The sequence below is a fragment of the Acomys russatus genome, chromosome 21, assembly GCF_903995435.1.
Source record: "Acomys russatus chromosome 21, mAcoRus1.1, whole genome shotgun sequence".
Classification (NCBI taxonomy): Eukaryota; Metazoa; Chordata; class Mammalia; order Rodentia; family Muridae; genus Acomys; species Acomys russatus.
In genome coordinates, this window is record NC_067157.1 from 40,384,030 (window position 1) to 40,406,531 (window position 22,502).

Sequence of the window (22,502 nt, forward strand, 5' to 3'; positions counted from 1 at the left end):
AAAGAGAACGGAAAAGAAGAAAAGAAAGAAGAAGAAAAAAGAAGAAAGGAAAAAAAAAAAAAACAAAAAAAAAAAAAAAAAAAGAAAAAAAAAAAACAAAAAAGAAAAAAAAGAAAGAAAAAAAGAAGAAGAAAAGAAAAAGAAGAAGAAGAAGAAAAAGAAGAAAAAAAAGAAAGAAGAAAAAGAAGAAAAAGAAGAAGAAGAAAACCTCTTTGTGCCTTTTAACATCACTGGTAAAATCCTGGCCATGTACCATGGAAATATATCAAGTATTAAATTCTTTTCTTATGAATGGTATTTTCCCCAATACCCATCCTTAAGATCATCAAAATAGATATGGCACTTCTTAAAGGTGCACATTATAAAATTAGACCTCGTGTGCAATCTCATGTCCGGTTTCATGGGATAAAAGGGGGTTTCACTCCTTTCATCAGGGGGCTCAGGCCGCCATCTCTTGGTTGACCTTTCTGCCCTTTGGGGCTATATATTACCTTAAATAGCTTGCAGCTGACAGGCTACACTGCTGGCCCGTGTGAACTAGAATGCTGTAATGGATTGGGTAGTGTCTCCTAATGGAACCACAGTAGTAGGAGACAATGAGTAAAAATCTCCCATTACGATTGGGGGCTTGGAGCTATTTTTATTTTTTTTATTTGAGTTCTGACCTCCAAGTCAGCAGGGTTTTGAAAAGGAGAAATGAGATTATTCGCTTCACAAGAAATAACAGTCTTTCCCTGAGTCAGAATGGTCTTATAGCGGGCAAAGCATTCTTGCCCATGCCTGAAGCTGTACTTTTTGGTAACTAGTGAGTCAGCCGCCATATATCCTCTATCTGTGGTCACCTATTGACCTCTGTATGCTTTGCTTTGCAGGCTCCTAAAATGTCTTTCTTTTCTTTGTGTTCTTTGTATTGGCCACTATCAGGAGAAATCTGTTAGGTTTTATGCAGAAAATATACTTTATCTTCACAATTTTAAAAATGTGAACTGATATTCAGAGGAAAGAAAGGCTTAAGATTCACTGCAGGAGAAAATGTAATTTTTTTCCCCCCAAAAGCCTCTCTTAAGTTAACCCTAAATAATCTCTTGTTGTTTTCATAAAATTACAAGTAAATTTTCTCTTAGCAAATTATATGCAACACATTCTTTAAATGTGGACTGTTTCTTAGTTAGCTTAGTCTTTGGAAGTTCACGAGAAAGCCATAGAGATCTTTTCATTTTGACATTGGAATGTGGTTTTAATTAGGTAATTTGGATTTGAATTTTACTGGTTGGATTTTCCTGTGTTTCTCCATGGCTCTGGAGCCCTCCTCTACTTTCTCATGGAACTGTGTACTGATGTTCGAAACATGAAAATCAACAGCAGCAACAAAACATAACTTAATTAGCAAAAGATTGCTGGGTTACTCAGATTGATCTGTGAGTGGGACCAGTACTGTTGAGTGTGTTTCCACTCTTGAGGATTAGTGAGCAATTTATTTGCACACTAGTTTAAACTGAGAAAATGTCAACTTCTTCAAATGCCACCAGCCAATTTGTTGTCTCTCTGGTGGCTTTTTTAAATTTCACTGGAGGCTTCTGTAGACTTAATAGGATTTGCAGAAGATAATGTATCCAAGAAAAGCTTTCTGTAAAAAAAAAGGGGGGGGGGTTATATATCACAAAGATAGTATTTCATGAACTGAATTTAAACTGAGAAAATGCCATTCCCAATAGGTAGGAAGCAATTCACTGCATTTAGATTTTCGAAGTCTTACTTTTAATGTCTCGTTTCCAGACTCTGGTTTAGAGGCTGGAGAGGCAGCTGAATGGTTGAGCACTTACCTAGCACAGGTAAGGCCCTGGTGCTTATCTCATACAAGATAAGTGAACAAGTAGGCATGACACTTCAGGTTTACTGTGACTACAGTATGTAATTAAAAAAAAAAAAAAAAAAAAAAAAGAAAGAAAGATCGGGACTCAAGGAATGACCTGACTGTTAAGAGGTCATATTTCTCTTCCAGAGACTGGCATTCTGTTCCCAGCATCCAGGTCAGGTGGCTCACAACCTCTTCTAGTTCCAGCCCAAGCAGATCCGGTGCTTTCTCTAGCCTTTGTGGGCACTTGCACTATCATGCATATACTCCCATGTACACATATACATATATACATACACATATATACACATATAATTAAAAATAAAATAATCTTTAAAAAATTTACAGATGTTTTCTAAATGCTTCCACCTCCTTTTGAGTGGTCTATTTTGAATATAGATTTCCTGTTTGTACTCACTACCTTTGGCCACTTTGCCATCATAACTAGGCTTACCTATATCTTTGATCATCTTTGACCATGGTGAAGAGAGTTCTTCTTTGCTGGCAGAGAATGGCAACTCTTGAGAATGGGCATTGATCCAGAAGCATCAGCTTGGGATGTTCTATGGCAAAACTGATGGGGCAGCATTTTCCCCTTGGCTTGTGCAGAATACACGCACTTACCACACATAAAAGTATCTTCTTTATGGGAGATCTGCCCTAAGAGGGATGCTGTTAATGTGCCTTGACCTTTGTTTTTGTGGAAGAATTCAAGACATCTGAGGCACTTCTAATAGCATTGTGTTTTCTGGCTTGGTATAAAAACCTTTTAAATGTAAAGGCCTGCTTCTGCTGTCTCATTGTCTGTTGCTTGGTAGAGTCTTTGCAGTTGCGACTTAAGATATGTGCATGGGGAGCAGCGTGTTTGCACATGTCAGTTCACAGTCCTGCAGCACTCTGGGTGGTAGCTGGAAGTTTGCCCAGCTGAGAGAGATTGTTCTTTTTCTCCTTCTCATTTATTTATTTATTTATTTATTTATTTATTTATTTATTTATTTGTGTGTGTGTGTGTGTGGTGGTGGTGGTGGTGGTAACAGTGTTGGTGGTTTCTTTTGTCTTTTGAATTTATGTAAAAAGTTTATTTGCTGCTGTTCACAGATCTCAGCATGTGGCCTGAGCCCTTGGCAGACCTGGTCCCAGGGCTAACCCAGTTGCTGAGAATGAGTCTCCTGGGTTTCTGAATGCTGGTGCCCCACTCTTGTCAGTTCTGTTTTGAGCCACATTAAAGATGCATTTTACCCAAGCTTTTCCGAATAAAGGTTAGAAAAAGTCAAAGGCTCCTGAAATCAAGACTATGTGATTATCCATCCGAATCCTGTGCATTGGAAATCCCATAAAGCCATTTTGCCCCCGGGGGGCGGGACATGTAGATTTTTATGAATAAATAATGAAAATATTTTAAAGGCTTGTTAAATTTTGTATAAACAGACGTATATAAAACACAGGCTATCAAAATGCTGATGTGAAAATCAGTTGGAAATGAGGTGCAAAGAAAAAGGGCTTGCAAATCAGAAGCATGGTGTACCGTTGGTGCTGGGCGCTCATCCCCAGTGGAGTCCTCTTCTCTGTGGAAAGGAATCGCTTTCCTCATAGGTTTAAATGGGCGCTAACAGCTTTGATACTCCAGAGAGTTAAGTATCATTTGGGAAATGATACTCTGATTTTAGGGTGGCTTCCTGCCCTTGCTGCTGATGGAAAAAGTAAACCTAGTTACATTAACATCATTGTTTGTGATGTGTCACCATTAAAACATTAACTGTTTATGGTAAAAAAAAATCCTCCACATGGCTAGAGAAAGATGTTTTGTATAGACATTCCTGCCGTTCTTAACTTTTATTGCTATGCTAGATAGCTATGTAAAGCCAAAAAAAAAAAAAAAAAAGCAAAACTGTACTATGGCTGTGATCAGTAAAAAGGAGGTATAGTTTGTTCTCTGTGGTCCCGCTAAGGTCATCACACCTGAAATCTTGTGTGTTTCTCTGAGCGCCACCAAAGTGGAAAATAAGTTCAGTGTCATTGGCTGTCAAAAATCAGAATATTTTCTCTCCTTTTGTGTCAGCATCAGATTCTCCCTCTGAAAACAAACCGAGTGACTTTCTAAGATCAAAGCACTTTAAAAAGTATTTTCCTCATCATTCTGCCTTTACAGCCCTTTTTTATTTTCCTTTGCACAAATAATGGAATTAATCAAGCCTGTTTTCTTTTGTGGCTTGTATTGTGTGGCACACCCACTCCCTTTTCTTTTCCTGGGTGGGCTCCCAAGGGGAATATGGTTCCTGGGGTTTATTCAGGACTGAGACAATGTAAAGGATACTGTACCGAAGTTTGGGGCAGGGAGGCCTCCAGGAAGTAGGAGTCAACTTCAGTCAAGCTGGGTGAGGGGTGGTGGAAAGGAAGGGTGCTGATTAAAATAATAAACAAGGGCTGAGGAGAGAGAGAGAGAGAGAGAGAGAGAGAGAGAGAGAGAGAGAGAGAGAGAGAGAGAGAGAGAGAGAGAGAGAGAGAGAGAGAGAGAGAGAGTCAATTGCCACAGTGCTGTCAGCTCAGGTCTGGGAGGCACTGGAGCTGCTGCTGCTGCACGCTTCCTCTAGACAGCTGTACACGCTGCCCTGCGGAGGGCATCATGGGATTTATCGCAAGACCTTTCCTCGGGACACAAGCAAAGCAACTTTTCAAACTTCAACTCCGCGCCACCGCCACCGACAGCATATCCCTTAGGCTGAGCTGAAGTGGAGAAGAGGAATGAAACTGGCTTGGTGGTCACCATAGCAACTCTGCTGCCGCTGTCTGGGACAGTGGGAACCTGTGGTCTCCTGTCTCTGGTTCTTTGGGGTTGCTACAGCTAGGAGCACACTCCTGCTCACTGAAACTCTACATATGTCGAGCTGTCGAGCTGTTTGAAAACTGGCTCTTTACCCAGAATTTTTTTTTTTTTTTCTTTTTTTTTTGAAGGCAGTCTGAATGGAGGAAGTTGGTAATGCTTGGCTTTTTTCCCCCTCCCTTCTCTCTTGCAAGTTTCCAGGCTATAGCTCTTCCCTGCCCCCCCCCCCCTTTCCTTTCTGCTGTGTGTAATTGAGACCAAACTGTAAGCCTGGGCTAAGGAGAGAACAGTGGTGGCCTGCAGGTCATTAGTGAGGCGAACAGAAAGAGATCCCGGGCTTCCCAGGGCAAAAAGGAGACCATGCCAGCCTCGTGGAACACAGCTACAAGAAAATACAGAAGCGGGTCTCTGCCTGCTGAGCTCCGAAGCCCGTGAAAAAAAAAAAAAAACGGACCCAAGGTGGGGTGGCTAAAATGTCCCAGCGCAAGCTTCTGATGCTCATGGGCCGCCGCTCAAGGGCGAGGATTGTAAAGGATTTTACAAAGGAATTGAAAGTATAGCTAGAAAAGACACGGATTTTTAGAAGTTGGACGCTGTTGTCTGAAGGAAATTTGCCAGGAAGATGTAGGCATCAAGGGCTCCCGGACGATGATTGGTCTGAACTTCGGCTTACGAGAATTGTTGACAAAATTTGAAAAGGTATGCAGAAAGCAAACTTCACAGATGTTCCTCTGTTTCTACTCTCCTCTTTCTTCTTCTTCTTCTTCTAATTCTTCTTCTTCTTTCTTCTTCCTTGCTCTTACTTCTCTTCTTCTTCTCTTCTTTCCTTTTTTCTCTTTTGTTCTTTACTTCTTTCTGTCTTCTCTTACTCTTCTCTTTCGTCTTCTTCTTCTTCGTCGTCTCTTCTCTTCTAATTCTTCTTCTTCTTCTTCTCTCTCTTCTATCTCTTCTATTCTTCTTCTTCTTCTTCTTCTTCTTCTTCCTTCTCCTCCTCCTCTTCCTCCTCCTCCTCCTCATTTGTTTACTGTTACTGCTAAAGCACTTTTATTTTTAAATTAATAGTTTCCTTGAGATTGTGTTTTAAGGAACACAGTTCTTTCCCTTGGTCAGGAAGAGTTCTCATGCTTGTCAGCTTTAACATTCCACATCAGAAGGGATGGCTTATATTCAAGTCAGCTGGTAACTTAATTGCAATTTATTTGGGGGGAGGGAGAAAACAAAACAGCCAAACCCAGCAACAAACACTGGGTTTGGGTGCCAAAGACTGACTTCATCAGCCGTGTGTACTGTTTTCCATGCCCCCCAGGTCTGTTTATCTCTCAGGCTGCTGCCACTGAGCCTGCTCTTGCAGCCCTGTCTGAGGACCAAGTTCTGAGCGCCAGAAGCTGGCTGGGGGTAATACTGCGTCTGCTGTCAGCCTCTTCCCTCTGACTCTCTGTTTTAAGGATGGATGAGGTTTAAGGCTTGGATTAGTACTTTTGCATTTGGCACCCCTGCGCCTCCCCCCCCCCCCAAGGCTCTTGGCACACCCCAGGGTGGAGCATAGCCTACAAAAGGCTATCTCCTGACTTTTAGAATTAAGCAAAGCAGAAACCTCCCAATGCCAGTTAGTGGCTTCCTGAGTGCCAGTCTTGTTCCAGTCTCTGCTCCTTAAAGGAGTGGGGAGAGAAAGAAAAGCAAAAGGCAGACAGAGTCTTTTATTCCTACAAGCACAGATGAACTGTTTATCAACTGTTTAATGTGAGCTCTGCTTTTCCCCACCGTTCTCTGAAAGTACAAATACAAGCATATTGAATCATTCAAAGAATAATAGGCTTTTTTTTTCCTTAGGAATCACAGCTGCCAGAGGAAAAAGATGTAAAAGTGATACCACTTAAAAAGATGATAGACTTTTCCCCAACAATTGCTGCCACCCTGGCCTTCCAATAATGGGAACAGCACCCCAGAGTAGGCACAGAAGAAAGAAGTTAGCCCCCCTGCCCCATAAGGCACTCCCTGTCCCTCCTTACACTCCAACTCTAGTAGGGGGGCCCTTGCTTGTAACCTGGGAATAGACCTTGACTGATTGCTTTCATAGTTGTCCAGCATCTGAACTCTGGAAAGCAAGGGTTGGTTCACAGTGGGTTTGTTCACTATAGAAGGGGCAAGAAAAGGAAAGAATATCATCCTTATGGCAGCTGGGAAAAGCAGGTGACAAACTTTATGGCCATAAAGGGGTCTGTTAGCTCGTTTCCTGCAGATTTGTCACTTTTATCCTAAAAAGGTAGAGGGCATATGTGACATGAATAATTCATGCTTGCATCTCCCCTGCCCCCCACCCCTACCCTGCAGTAATAATTCTGGTGCAATAGCTGGACTTTTGAATTGTAATTGCTGCTGTCACTCTTCAAGCTTAGTTCAGATAGCTGAGGTGAGCAAACTACTTTCTTAAGCCTCTGGGCTACCTTATGGGTAGAGTCAACGCTCTGGTGTTGGTATGCTTTCTCTTTTAACTCCCAACCGTTGGCATCTGAATATGACTTGATCTTATTTTTACTTTAGTAGTTGACTTGACAGTAAAAAGAAGGTTGATGTCCATTAAAGGCTTGATTTGATATTTTCTCCAAGAGTGGATTTCAAAGAGACAAGCCTGCTTTCATTGAGCCTGAGCTTTGTGTGTATGCATATTTTTGTAATGGACATTTTTTTTAAGCCTTGGTGAAAGCAGCACTTACATGTGTTTCACCAGTCGGAAGTCATCATCCACCAGTGTCTGTTGTTCCAACTTGTGCCTTAAAAATACCAAAAAACAACCAAACAAAAAAACCCAAACCCTTAGTATATTTTCATGAAGCTGTTTCATATAGTGAGCTTATGCTCCACTAAGCCACTGCCAGGAAAACTGGAATTCTGGAAAGGTTTCACCACTTCACACCTCTTGAATTCGGCTACTACCATGTCTCCAACTCAGAAAGCAACTCTGCCATTTCTAGGGAAGTCTGAGCTATTCGTGATTGGAAAGCCTTGGAGTGCTGATGCTGACTGCCCTGTGCAGTGTTTTACTGCACTTCTTTTGCCCATGGCGTGGTCCTGAAGCTGACCTACCATGTGCATGGTTGGTCTTTCTTTATTCCAAAGACTGTATAAGCTGACTTGCTATGCAAATGGTGGTTTGTTTTGTTTTTTTGTTTTTTGTTTTTTTGCTTTTTTTTTTTTTTTGGGCGATTTTGGCAATTTGGGCCATCTGCTTCTAGAGGAAAGCTTACCTTAGGGATGTCATCCTTCTCATAGCAGCAGCAGTTATAACTGTTTAGTCAGATGCTAAGTTATCACAACCAAATGTTGGTTTTGCTTTGTGTTTGAAGCTATTTCTGGCTTTAAGAAAACTAAAGCCCAATATTGGGACAGTAGACGCAGATCTGATACCTTTGGTAATTGAGGTCAGTGCTTGGTAGGTTACCTAGTAATGGCGAATACTGAGAGAGAAACTTAGTCGACAATTAAGATTCCTGGACAGGATGAAAGCAAACCGTCTGCCTGCAATCTGTGGAGATGAAGAGGAAGTCACATTATTTTAAGAAAACCAATGGTTTTGTTCTTTTTTACCCATTTTTGGATATCTGGCATGTGATTGAATATCTGTTCACAAGAAATGTTCAAGGATAGTGACTTCTAGCAGGGCAGTCAGACTGCAACCGGGACTCCCATCTCCTAGGACCACAATGTTATGATTTACTGGGCAATCTAGGAGGCAGGAAGCATTCTGCCAAGAGAGATGCTCACCTGAGATCAGGGAACCACACCCATATAAGAAGAGGACCTTGCAGTATGGTGGACCTGCCAAGAAGCAGGTCTGTCTGTATCCTTAAACCACATGCAGCCTTGGGATGGCTGCCCAGCAGGCTCAACTTTACAGACAAAGAGCTGACCCACCAGAGAACCTCTGCAAAAGCTAGCCCATGGCTTAGTTTTATTGTCATGCTCATTTTAGTTCATCAGTGGTTTTTTTTTTTTAACATATAAAGTAAGCACTATGGCTTTAGTGAAATGCTGTCATACCGGAGCCACTTGCATTGTGTACTGTTTTCATGTCTGTTGCTTAGTCATACAGAGAATTGAGTAATGGGCAGTTTTACCTCAGTGACGTTTTAAATGATTGCTGCTTTTATTAATTTTTGTAGCCCTGCTATTAGATGATTAATGATAATGGTTGTTCTAAGTGTTTTGATTTTGTTTTTAATTGACAGATAATAATCATACATCTTTATGGGGCAACATAGTGACACATTGCTACATTTATATATTATATCATGATTAACTCAGGCTCTTTAAGACATCCATCATCTGAAACATTTATCATTTCATCGCTATTTGGGTATTCAAAATCTCATATCAGAGTTTTGAAACACACGATACAAGATGATTGATTATGGTCTCCTTCCAAGGTCCCGTACGATGTTTCTGGATGGCAGCATTCTCTTGGTGACTCTTTAAAGAAAGATGCTCTTCACAGTCACAACACAGTCACAAACCATGTAATGCATCTTTATGGCGCTTACCTCCTCAAGCATGGTTCTAATAGTTTAAAAGCTGTGAGACAAATTTATTCTGAGCCACAGTTCATAGGTATGCAGTTCCTAGCGTATTGGAGAAGACGTGATAGCAAGAGTGGAATTGTCCCTCCTGCTGGTAGGCAACTAGGATGGTTTGCTCATACATGGGGAGGTGGGAAAATGGGGCCAGGGTATAGTTCTCAAGCCTGCTGCCTGGCAACCACATCCTCCAGCTAGACCCTAACTCCTACGGTCTCCACGACGCTTTCAGCACAGCTCCAATAGGTTTTATATACATAAGTGTAGGGGGGACATTTCACAGTGAGACTGTTATGACCTCTGAGCTACACCGCCAGTCCTGATACACTTAATTTTAGCGTGCGTAGATCCTGGAAGAGATAGAAAACCTCACACTTCAAGGTCGGCTTCCTCATTTGCTGTTTGGGAAATAACTTCTGAAGTCCCAGGTATCAGGTTCAATGAAGGGCTGAAGTAGACCACACAAGGCCCACTCCTTCCTTCACTGGGCTACTGTAGTCATAGGATGTAGACCCTGAGCAAGAAGATTTTTACATAAGTAAGGAATTTATCTTATTGTCTTAGTTTTGTTTTGTTTGTTTTCTGTGAAGAGACACTATGACCAAGACAACTCATATAAAGGAAAACATTTAACATGGGCGGCTGACAGATTAGAGATTTAGTCCATTATCATCATGGTGGGAACCTTGGTGACATGCAGCCAAATACAGTGCTGGAGAAGGAGCTGAGAGTTCTACATCTTGATCCTGAGGCAGCAGGAAGTGAACTGGCTTGAGCTTCTGAGACCTCGAGCCCTCCCCACCATGCTGCCCCCCTTCCGACAGCGATGCAGCTCCTCCGACAGAGTTGGGTTTAGTCAATGTCTTCTCAAAGCTAACCAGGACAAACCTTTCTATGGTCCATCATCTCAAATGTATTTACATCATCACAAATAGCAGGAGAAGAACACTATTGGCATTGCTTCTTAATTTGTAAAGGTTATTGTCAATACTGTCAATCTGACAGTCAAAACGAGATTCCAGTGTTGATCAAAATGTGACTCAATAGCTTGATTGAAAGTTGCAAGACTAGTTATTGGAAGAAAATAATACAGTATATAACACAATTAATAGAGTGATTAAAATCAACAAATAATTGAGAAACTTATTACAAATGCTGAAAAGATATTTCTGACTTGTTTGGTTACGTTATTTGTTTATTTTTATTGGGAAATTATCTGATTTTTCCCAAGTTAGGAATCATCTTTAAAACAGAAAGTTCTGGTGTTAACCACCCAGCATTTCTTTCATTCAGTCTTCACTGTCTCTTAGAGCCAGGGACACTGGATTTATTACCCTCCTGTGGGGTTGTTTTGTTTCTTTAGCCTGAGCTTTGTGGCAGGCTAGTGAAATAATGGATCCTGGATGCGCTCCCCCTTCTCCACCTTCAGGACAGGGGTCAGCACTCCTCCCAAGGGAACCTTGCCCTCACCATATCTGGTTAGAGAAATAAGCCATGCAGAAATAGAATTGCATCACCTAGTCTCAAAGAGGATGCATCTAGCCTAGCAGGGGTTAGCTGTTGAAGTTGGCTGGTGGCATTCTGTGCTGCTTTTAGAATGTTCACACAGCTCTCTGTGGGCTAATCTAAAAGAACGTGTTTTACCCAGACAGTTACACTAATATCATTAGTAAGACATAAGAAACAAAATGTACCTGGACATAGTGGCCGGTGTCTGTTAACCTAGCCCTTTAAAGGTTGGGTAGGAGGCTCATTTGATTCTGAGGATACATAGTTAAATCCTGTCTAAAAAGCAAAAACAGAAACAATACCACCACAAATAATATGTGTGTGTGCATGTGTTTATGTGTGATACTCATCATTATATTTTTATATATATATTTATATATACACACATATATATATATACATATATACATGTATTTATTTTTACTTGGACATATACATATGTATACATGCATAGGTATATATATTCATTAAAGGAATGCTTAGTTAAGGACAAAACTGATACTAAGGTATCAAATATGATGAAAGCACAAAACAGAATCCATATATTCCCATTCTTTATACAGTGCGTTGGACCGAGGTAGTGGGTGCTATTCACAGAAACAGTACTTGATAACCAGCAAGCCTTGCTTAGCTTTTGCAGCCTTGTTCTGGAGAGCTGTGATGGAGTTTGCACCTCCTGCTCTTGATGTTTTGTTGTTGTTGTTGTAGCTATTTGTTTTTTTTGTTTTTGTTTTTTTTGTCAGAGGAGAAGTAGTCATCTTATTTTCCCAGCCTGTCCTCCTTCTTAATCCCCCACATATGTGGCCCTTTACATGTGTCCTTAAGACACTCCTTGCCTCATTTTCAGATATTAGTTAACAACATGACTGTCTTGCTCTGGCCTTAGTGTACACATGACTGGTTCATGTTAAGAGCTTGGAAGATAATCACTCTGTGCTTCTAGATGGTTTACAGTCCTGTGCTAATTATCACTCGCCATTTAGTGCTATTTAGCCTCCTGAAGGGCTTGCAGGGTGACAGAGGTTAGCATTAAAGGGCTACGTCTTCCTGGATGGGCAGCAAGAGTAAGCCTTCCTTTATGGAACTTTGATTTATTTAGCATTTGATGCTGCTGGAGGGTCATGCCCTCACAGCCTTCTGTGCTGGCATCTTGATTTTAGAAGTGTCGCATCATCGCGCCGCTATCTACCAAGCATGATTCATTGACTTCATTTGATTCTGAATATCTAGAGATAGCTAGAGATAGCTTAGACAGGACTTTACAGCACAGGCTTCTAAATGACTTCACGTTTCTCATATCCAAAGCATTTAAGCGAGGAAATTGAACTGAATGTTTACCTCATTGTTGTCCAGTCCACGACTTTCTTTCTTTCTTTCTTTTTTTTTTTTTTTTTTTTTCTGGCACCACAGAGGCTAACTTGCCAACCACTCAAGATGCATGAGTATTTGTTTATGACATTGGTCTTTGTGTCATGTATCACCTATTCTGTTTTATGTGAGGCTTAGTCTGTATAGCAGAGTCTGTGGAAGATGCAGAAGATACATAATACGATTTTCTGTTTTTGTTTGTTTGTTTGTTTTAGCTCTGGGTGTTTGGCAGAATAATAGCAAATGGTAAATAAAAGAAAACGATGCATGCAGATTTCTTTTGCTTTGATCATTCTCTGGTTGTTGATTTTTCTTCCTGGTGATGTTGCTCATTCATGGAAGGGTTTCCACATCTTGAAAGCGTTGTTCCAGCGTTACCATCACTGTAGTGCTCTCCCTCAGAGCATTCAGGGCCACATATCTTTATTGGCTGAGGCTGGCTCTGTAGCCCTGCTGTTTTATCCCATTCACCATCTTAGCTGAATTGGAAAGCACATCACTGGTCATTACTGTGATGAGGGATTTGCTTGACCCGTGCAGCATCCAAACTTCTGAAGTTAGGGAGTGCTTTTGTGAAACATAAAGAAGAGTTCCCATATCCTATTGTACGTCTGTCTGTCTTTCTGCATCTCTTGAATGTGGAGGGAAGCAGGAGCCAGGTCTCATGTCAGGACCTTGTGGCCCGAGGCTGTGCTGTGGGTTTAGGTGTGGTCCACTGATGCCCAGGAATCTGTGCTGGGAACATGAGGCCAAGTTGCCTTGGCAATGGAAAGCAAACAGGCCTTGTTGATTGTACCACTGAGTCTCTTGAGAAATATGGCGATGATATACATCTACCGCATTGCAAAAATAGTCTTCTTAGTTTAATATGCAGATCTATATATGATATGCTGTTGATAATCAACAATACTGCAGATGTTGTGGAGATTCAAGTAGCTAGAAGATTTTGTGGTTCTCCCCCCACCCCCATCCCCTTTTAAAGACAGGTTCTCAAAAAGGAAACCATGGCTTGCCTCAGATTTGCTAGAGAGCTGTCACAACCACACATTTCCAGTCCTCCAGCCTCCTCCTCCCCCCAAGAGCTGGGACACTACCATGCCCAGCTAGAAAAGAGGATCTTTGAATGTTCTCATCACAAGAAACGTGAACTATTTGAGCTGCTGGGCAGCCTGACTGTCCTGACACTCTTTATGTATATGTAATAGTTTCCTTCCAGGAGTCATGCAGTTCAGGGGACTGTACCAAGAAACTTTTCAGTTCAGCATCTTCCATCCTGTCTCCTCTTCTCTCGCCTCGTGTCTCATGTTATTGAGATTGTCTCTTTTTTTTTCTAGGCGTAATATTGCCCAACCTGAGACCCTTGAGTCAATGTACGTCTCCCTTCCTTACCTGTGTCAGCTCTGCATTGCTCGGAATACATCTGCCAATGATAGCAAGTGAGGCAGCACGCCTGGGTTTTGTTCAGGGTTAAGGCTGCTTCTTGGCTGTACAGACCTCCTTTGCAGGTTATTCTGCAGAGCACCGCTAGGCTGATGGTTAAGGTTTGATGGCTTGCAAATTTGTCGGGTAAATCTTGTGGGGCGGCATGTCTATCGCACTTTGTATTCGTCTCTTCCTCTCTCCAAATGTGACTTCTTTAGTTAGACTTCACAAATATCACTGGAAATCCTAGCAAGCACCGACATCTTTCTAACTGGATGAGTGTAAAAGGCTCTCCCACCCATGGGCGCCCTTGGTTAATGCAGGGCTCTGAGTAATGAAAGTCACTTAAATGCAGGCCTTGGATCTTGGGGAAAAAAAAAACACATGGATGCTTATCAGAAATAAAGTTTACACTTGATCCTAGTCAAAGGTGGAGAAGCTATTCTGAAATGGATTCTTAAAAGAAGAAGAATCATTCTGGATAGTCAATGAACGCTTTCCCCAGGCTGTCTCAGCTCCAGTTGCCGTAACAAAGCGACTTGAGCTGGTTAGACTATGAGCAATAGGGCTTATTTCTTCCATTGTGAAGAGAGGGACATTTGAAGGTCAGACAAGCGCAGCTTTGGTGTCTGGTGAGAGCCCACTTTCTGCTTCCAGGTTGGTGTCTTTACACCATGTCCTCTCAGAGTAGAAAGGGCAGGGCAACCTTTGGGGCCTCTTTTTTTTTTTTTTTTTGTAACGGCATTAATCATGCCAAAAGGCCTTTGCATTGTGACCTCATCTCCACCAGTATCACATTTAGGGGAGTATTTCAATCTAACCAGGGGGCTGAGGGCACAAAACCTCAGAGCATCTTAAGAGGCTTATATAGGAAGATGAGCTCCCCTCTTCGTAATTCAAGTTACCTGCCTATGGTTCTGGTACATTGCTTAATCTACCCTGTGGGATGGATGGGAGCACCACACCTGCATGGACCCATCAGGTGTCTGTTTTCTGTTGGTAATTTCAGAATCATGTGTTCATTCTTAGTGACTCTCATGCCAGTCTGTTAACCATCAGGCTGCTTCTGATTAATTCAGAATGAACGATAACAGACAAGTTAATACAAACATAGTATTCTGAGGAGGGGGACATTATTTATTGATCAGAACCTCTACATTTTTTCTTTTCTTTTGTCTTTTTCTATTTTATTTTCTTTTTGAGACAGGGTTTCTCTGTGTAGCCTTGGCTGTCTTGGACTTGCGTTGTAGATCCAGCTGTCTAGCACTCACAAAGATCTGACTGCCTCTGCTTCCCTAGGTGCTGGGATTAAAGACATGCATCACCACGCCCAGCTTACATTTCTTTAAAATTGTGACGTTTGTCTATTACTAAAAGTGCTTGTTTTGGGTATGTTGAAACTTTTCAAAATTGAGAGAAATACAGAAGAAAATCTAGATTTTTTTTGTAACTCCTTTAGATGAAGATTGCATTATTTTTATTTTTTTCATCTAAGGACATATGATAACTTGAAAAACATCTATAAATTTAAGTAAACATAGCATATAGCTTTGTGCCTTGGTTTTCAGACTCAGTTGCTTATTAACACTACCATATTGTAGTTTTCACTTTAAAGCAAGGAATTTGTTGAATATATTAATGCATCAATGATTTTAGGATAGATACTTTGACAATAGTTTTACAGCTTTAGATATAACTTGCCATGTTCTTCCTACATTCTGCAAACAATTTTATTATTAATTTTCACTTTATTCATCTTCCCATAAAGTAAACAATTTTTCTGTTTAATAGAAGGAAAATTATTTTTCCCTTATTGTTTCTTAATGAAGCTAAATGTATGAATGATTATTTTTCAATCATTCAAAAGTTTTTATAATAAATTATATGAAATTAAAAGAGCAGGCAGAGGGAAAGGAGGTTTTTCAAAACATAAAAACAGCTAAGATTACATGTTATATTGCTTGGGCCATGTGGAAAGAAAGAAAGAAAGAAAGAAAGAAAGAAAGAAAGAAAGAACAAAAGAAAGAAAGAAAGAAAGAATCTTATTAAATGTTAACAATTCAGAGACATAATAGTAGTTACAAAATTTTTAAAACTGCCCACTCTAAAATACTAACATCAAATAGGATGGCACTTGAAATGTAGATCATTATAAATTTTGCATTTAGGACATGGGAACTCAATGTATTGAAATTTTAAAGGCTGTTATTTCAATGTTGGAACTGTGGGAACACTTGGTTTTGTTATATGTTCCGATGGTGAAATGAAGTGTTTCGATTGGAAGCAGCTCTTCTACAAATACAAAGTAACTGAATATGCAGCTATCCCACTGCACCCTGTCAGTGACCTTTAGCGTTTGCATCTTCTCTTTGCTTTTCATTTTAGGACATCCAGGCAGAGATTGATGCCCACAATGACATATTTAAAAGCCTTGATGGAAACAGACAGAAGATGGTGAAAGCTTTGGGGAATTCTGAGGAGGCGACAATGCTGCAGCATCGACTGGATGACATGAACCAAAGATGGAATGACTTGAAAGCGAAGTCTGTTAGCATCAGGTCAGAGCACTCAATATTGAAATAAAGTGTGTGTGTGTGTGTGTGTGTGTGTGTGTGCGTGTGTGTGTGTGTTGCATGCTCACGTGCTTACATAGACTTTCATGTATCAGGAAGATACAGTCTGTCGCCAATGCAGCTCTATTAGAATTTGTTGAAGATTGAAATCCAAAGTCTGCTTTCTTGCCAGTTAGGACTGAAGGTGTGCTTAGTAGTAGAGGACTTAACCACGGCAGAGGTCTTAGTTCAATTCTCAGCACTACCAAAGGGATAAATAAGAAATTAAAAGGTTTTGTGTCTCACTATACCCAGTACACTTTGCTGTTGGTGCCAAGCTATTCACAGATGGTCATGTGTTAAACATTGCATCGGTAATGATGGTGATGTCACCGATACTTGCTAATTGCTGAGTGTTCACCATTTTATTATATATCTTATACAATGTCAATATCATTAGAGCCATTACTACCATCCATCCATCCATCTGCCCATCCATCTAAGACATGGTTTCACTATGTAGTACTACTGGCTGGCCTACAACTAACTGTATGCCAGACTGACCTTGAACTCACAAAAATCTGCCTGCTTTAGCCTCTCAAGTGCTAGAATTAAAGCCATACACTTTTTCAAGAGAAGGCATCTTATAGCGCAGGCTGATCTTGAGTTTGTTCCGAAGGCAAGATTGGCCTTTAATGCTTTGTTTAAAACAAAAAACAATAGCTTTATTTTTATTATGTGAATGTATATGACGTTGGGAAATACATGTACACCATGTGCATAGCAGCCCATGGAGGCAGAAGAGGGCATTGGATCCCCTAAAACTGCCATTATAGGTAACTGGGGGCCCCCACCTAGATATTGGCAACCAGATGGGGTCCTCAGCAAGATAAATAGGTGCTCCTATCTTGTGAACTAGCTCTTTCTAGTCCCTGGACTTTAACCCTTCTTCATCCTCATGCACAGAGTGCTGAGACTGCACACAAAAGCCACCATTCCTATTTACAGTTGCTTTCTTTAGTAGCCCTGCACTGCGTACGAGTGTATCCATCACGGTATGCACAGTAGTTGATCCCACACAGCTACGTTACTTAGCTCGTGCTATAGGGGGTCTCGTGACTTCTCAAAATGGGACTCTGTTGTTAAGTGGCACATGACTGTCTTTGGAAAGAAAAATCCTGGTAAAACAGATGGTCATGTTTTTATATGAGAACACAGAAATTTAGTCAATCTAAAGGCGGGGCGAATAAGAGACTAGCCCGGATTCGAATGTAGATCTTTTTAAATCCTGGTATTGAACTTAATTTTGCTTCACCAAGTTTCTGTGTCCACTTTGGAAATGTATTTATTGAGATCAATTGCCTCCTATAGACACTAAAGTGGAAAAGTGATGATTCATGCCTGCTGTGGGTGAGAGTAAAATTCTGTTGAGTATAGACCTTAGGACCAGGAGTCTGACAAGGAAGCAGCATTGACAAATGACTCAGAGTCACGGCATGATTCCGTTATTGGAATTCACGCATATTTTAAGATCATATTCAGTAGATGATAGATAGTTTCTTATTGGCAATAAGTTAAGGGGATACTGGCTGAAGAATATATTAGTGACAGCAATAATTCCAAAGAGGAATGTTGGTTAAAAAAAAAAAACAACAACCTTAAATTTGGTTGTATCATGTGTTGAATATGCATAACCTTAAAACCAAATGTCCCCGAATTTGATTCTTGAACTTTACTATTTATTTTCTGATCTTGGACAAATTACTTTACCCCTCTGAACTTTGCCAAATTGTACGATCAGTGTCCAATGCACGTGACATCAGGAAGACTAATTAGAATGATTTGATAGTTTCTCAGTCTCTGTAGACCCTGGTAAAAGTAGACTTGAGGCTATTTGTCATTCAGAAGGTTGTGCGAATGGATCTGCTTCAGTTGGTGTTGGCAATCCATGCAGTGACTGCTGGAGAACAGAAATCCTTCACTATTACTTGTCAGGAATGATTTCCTTAAGAATAAAAGTAGCATATCCTTGACCACTTGTGCTTTTCTGGGTCTCACAGATAAAAACTTATAATCCCTCTGTTTCCTAAGAAGCATGAGATGTGGCATGCTGTGGTCTCTTCTCTTTACAGCACCATTTAGAAATTGTATCTGGGGACTGGAGAGATGGCTCAGAGGTTAAGAGCACTGACTGCTCATCCTAGAGGCCCTGAGTTCAATTCCCAGCAACCACATGGTGGGTCACAACAATCTATAATGAAATCTAGAGCCCTGTTCTTTTTGACACCCTTGTCTATCATGAAGTCATACATGCAAATAGAGTGCTTATATACACAAATAAATAAGTCTTAAAAAAACAAAAAAGAAATTGCATCGGCATCAGCCACCTAGGCTTTTTTGTCTGTGCTAGAGATGTCATCCCAAGCTTTGCTTATGATATGTAGATGCTGCATTTACATCTATATTGACTCAATTGTGTTTTCCCTGATTAGATATGTACAACTCAAGATGAAAGGACTTTTCATTCTTATCTTCAAATACTTAAAAAAAATATAAATCCCATATTACTTACAAATTTATTTCAGATAAACTAGCTTATTTTTCTCACTATTGGGCTGTCCTTCACATAGGAAGCTCAGCTGAGAAAAAAAATATGGAACAGGGCAGTTTTTGAAAGCATTGCACTCTGCAGAGACACTGTCTTCAAATACTGGTGTTGCCATGCAACAGTTACGCCACAGTGGGCAAGTTATTGACCCATGTGTGTGCCTCCATTTCCTTACATGTGAATTCCCCTAATAGGGCTGCCACGCATGTTTCATTTAACCCATACAAAGTGTCTACAGGAAATGGTCCATGGTTGGTTGTTTTATTATCATTATTATTATTATTATTATTATTATTATTATTATTATTATTATTATTATTATTATTTACTACTTTCTTTGGCACTAGTTAAATGAGAACACAAGGAAATTCTTCCCTGCCCCAACCCCTTTCATATCTTAATCACTAGTTTAGGAAATGTTCAAAGAATTCACCAGTAAGTAGTGTCCCTCTTTCATCACTGGATTCTGAACAAATGTGACAGATAAGTATATTCAGGTGACCTCCTTAAGAACTCTAATGCCATGGGAATGATTGACAGAAGCCAGGTGAAAGAAGATGGCTTAGAATTTTGATTGTTAACTCAACGGTAAAATGATGCAGAATTCCCAGCAGTCACTGCTCAAGGTGGCGTTCCAAGTGAAATACTCTACATGCAAGAGTGGGGAAAAAAATTTCTTTCTGGGCCATTCTGTATTTGGCCCTGCCTCCTTCACTGTACTTGCAAACTATCTGGGCGGAGTTACTCTTGGGATAGGTCTCAGCTCTTTGGCCTTTGGAGTCCAGCTTAGTACTCACGTTGCCTTCTGTTGTTATCAAAGTCTCAGATGTCTTTAATATTTCTTCAGACTCTTCCACCACTCTCCCCTGTAATTAATTGAAAATTGACTTTTCTCTTAATTGCCTATTTTACTTGAAATGGTCTTTAATAGAGGTTATTTCCCTCCATTTTCCTTGCCTAGAAGCCAGTGGGAATGCTCTGAATATTAAGCTTGGTATGAACAGCAAACATCAGAGTCTCAGCTGTCAACTGGCCTTGGAGGACAGTCAGTCTGGAAAAAGGAGCCCTGTGATGTAGGGATGAGTGATTACTGGTCATCCACCTGTGGCTGCTCCAGCTTCACTTGGCCATCTCTCAACTTCTCTTTGTCCTTTAGAAATGCATGCATCTATATTTCTGCCCTTTTATCATCTTACTCCTAATCTGTAGGACCATTTGCTTCCCGATTCCTTGATAGGAACATTCTACTTCCTTCTATCCTCTGTCCCCAGCTCTCATTCTTAGTGGAAATATCCACACTGATAACTTTTTTTCTGAGTCAGGGTTTCTCTGTATAATCACAAACTGGAACTCACTCTGTAGAGCTCAGAGATCTGCCTGTTTCTGCCTCTTGAGTTCTGGGATTAAAGGTGTGTGCCATCACCACCTGGCAATAAATTCTTTATATTTTAATTTGCAAGTTTCTCTTTGCACCCTTTGAAAATTCTTAGCCCCATTTTATTCTCAAGTCCCATGGGCCTGCTCATCCTGTGCTTCCATTGCTCTTATGTCATCCTGGCCTCCCTGAGATACTTGGTCCCTAGGTGACCAAGGGCAGCCGTTCTCCAGAGCAAGCACCTTGTTTGGGTGCGTTCTACTTGGTTATGTTAATTCCTCAGAGGTGGGCCCCATTAAACCAAACCAAACCAATAAAACACTGGCATGTGAAAGTGATGGACTTCCTCCAACAGGGGCCCCTTCTTCCTTAGCTGTTTCTGTACTGGAGCCATCTATGTACTATTATATAACCTTTTGATTTTTTTTTTGATTGAATGTATTTATAATTAAACTACATTGATCCAACCACCTGCAGTGTAGTTAAAAATGTAAATCATCCAACATTTTCTTCTTTCTATTCATTTATTTAATTTTTTTTCATACAATATATTTTAATCATATTCGTTTTTCTTTACCCGGGTCTCCTCGTGTGACCCTAACCTTCTTCCAGTGTTTTCAATGATGGACTGCTGAATTTCTGTCTTATTTTGGTTTTCTATTGCTGTAATAAGAGCAGTTTGGGGAGCAAAGGGTTTTTTTCCCCCCTCCAACTTCAACATCATAGTCTATCATGGGAGCAGGGCAGGAACGAGGCAAGACCAGAAGCAGACTGCGGGGGAAGTCCTGCTTCCTGACCTGTTTCTGTGCCCTAAGCAGCTTTCTTTAACAACTCTGGACCATGAAGGCGGCCCCACCCACAGTGGTTGGGGCCTTTCCATATCAGTCTTTAGTCAAGACAGTACCCCATAGAGTGCAGGCCAGTGCTATGGAGGCATTTTCTCAACCCCTTCCCCCCAGCTTGCCCTTCTTTGTAAGACAGTCTAGTCAGAGCCAGGCCCTTGTGTTTCCTCTCCAGCTGAGCTTTATCTTCTGCTTCCTCCATACTACTACCCACCCCCTCTCTATCCCCTACTACTGGTCTTGGGTTATTCTCCCCACACCCTTCCTCCTTCCTTCCCTCCCTTCGTACCCTCTCTTCCTCCCTTCTTCCCTGTTTCTCTCCTCTACTTCTCTTTCTGTGTGTGTATGTGTTCATGACCCTGTGTCTTTTCAGATGCATCTGCATGTAGGTACACATACATGGAGGCCAGAGATCAAGGATGCCTATCTCCCTCTATAACTCTCCAAATTTGTCTTTTTATTTATTTATTTATTTATTGCATGTTCTCTCATTGGACCTAGAGCCGGGGAGCCACAGGGGTCCTCCTGTCTCCACCTCTCCAGTGCTGGGTTACAAGTGCTACCTTTTATGTGGGGTGCTGAGAATCTGAACACCGCTTCTCATGTTTGTATTTCAAGCATTTTAGCAGCTGAGCCATCCCACCAGCTTTTGCGCTGCTTTAGAAAGGGAAGAGGAGCTAAGACTTCTTTTATATTAATCTGATATTGTCTACTTGCAATTGGTGTTATAACTCTGAATAAAAATTTTCATTTTATTCACCACCATGCCTATCTTCAGAGGTCTTGGGGTTTTTTTTTTTTTGTTTTTTTTTGTTCTGTTTTGTTTTGAAGTTTCCTTGCCTCTCTTTATGTGGATGACTTAAGTATTTCTGAGGATGAGACAGGCCATTTGATTGATGAACCTCTGCTCCTCTGAGTGGAGAATATTTATGGATTTTTGTATTTCAAATAATGTTTAGGTTTATATTGCCATGATAGGTAATGTTTCCTTTAATTTTTTTTTTTTTTTTAGAAAGTGGATATTTGCTGCTTATTGTTTTTTGTTGCAGTTAATTTACCAGTAAGGCCTAATAATACACATATAAAAATATAATTGTTATTACAACAATATTTTCTAACCCTCTGGCAGTCAATCAAGACACAGACACCTGTTATATTTTAAAATAGCCTTATTTATTTAACCCGGGGCAGGGCAGATATTAATCCCCTAAACTACTTCCCATAGTGGGGCAGGTATGGGATCCCTGCCCCAATCCCATGCCATCTGGTTCTAAAAATTTCTATCAAGCTACCTCCCATCCATAATCCCAAATACTTGCTAATGTTCTTCGTCTGGGCCAAGTCTCCATCCACGCCGGCCCTGTGCTTCTCCTCCACCTAACCCATGGCCCAGCCTTCTTCTCCTCCCCTCTCCTAAGGTCTCTCTCCTTCCAAGATTCTCCTAGTCTCCCTAAGCCCTGGAACCTTAGCCACGCCTATTCCATTTGCCCTGCCCAGATGTGATGGCCTTTTATTGATCAAACAGGTTAGGCTCTTAGGCAAAGTACAGGTGGGTCACAGAGACAGCAAACAGTAATTA

General features: G+C 40.9%; 1 protein-coding gene across 3 annotated transcripts in view; it reads left to right on the forward strand.

Annotated features, from left to right (window-relative positions):
- The window catches only part of Utrn (utrophin), a 490,302-nt gene that overhangs the window by 319,786 nt on the left and 148,014 nt on the right, over nucleotides 1-22,502 (forward strand). For 2 of the 3 annotated variants that reach the window (XM_051164610.1, XM_051164608.1), the window contains one exon: nucleotides 15,932-16,104. In XM_051164610.1, coding sequence (XP_051020567.1) covers nucleotides 15,932-16,104 — 173 coding nt within the window. Of the gene's footprint in view, nucleotides 1-4,928; nucleotides 5,376-15,931; nucleotides 16,105-22,502 lie in introns of those variants that run through there. The other variant, XM_051164609.1, reaches the window with a different exon arrangement.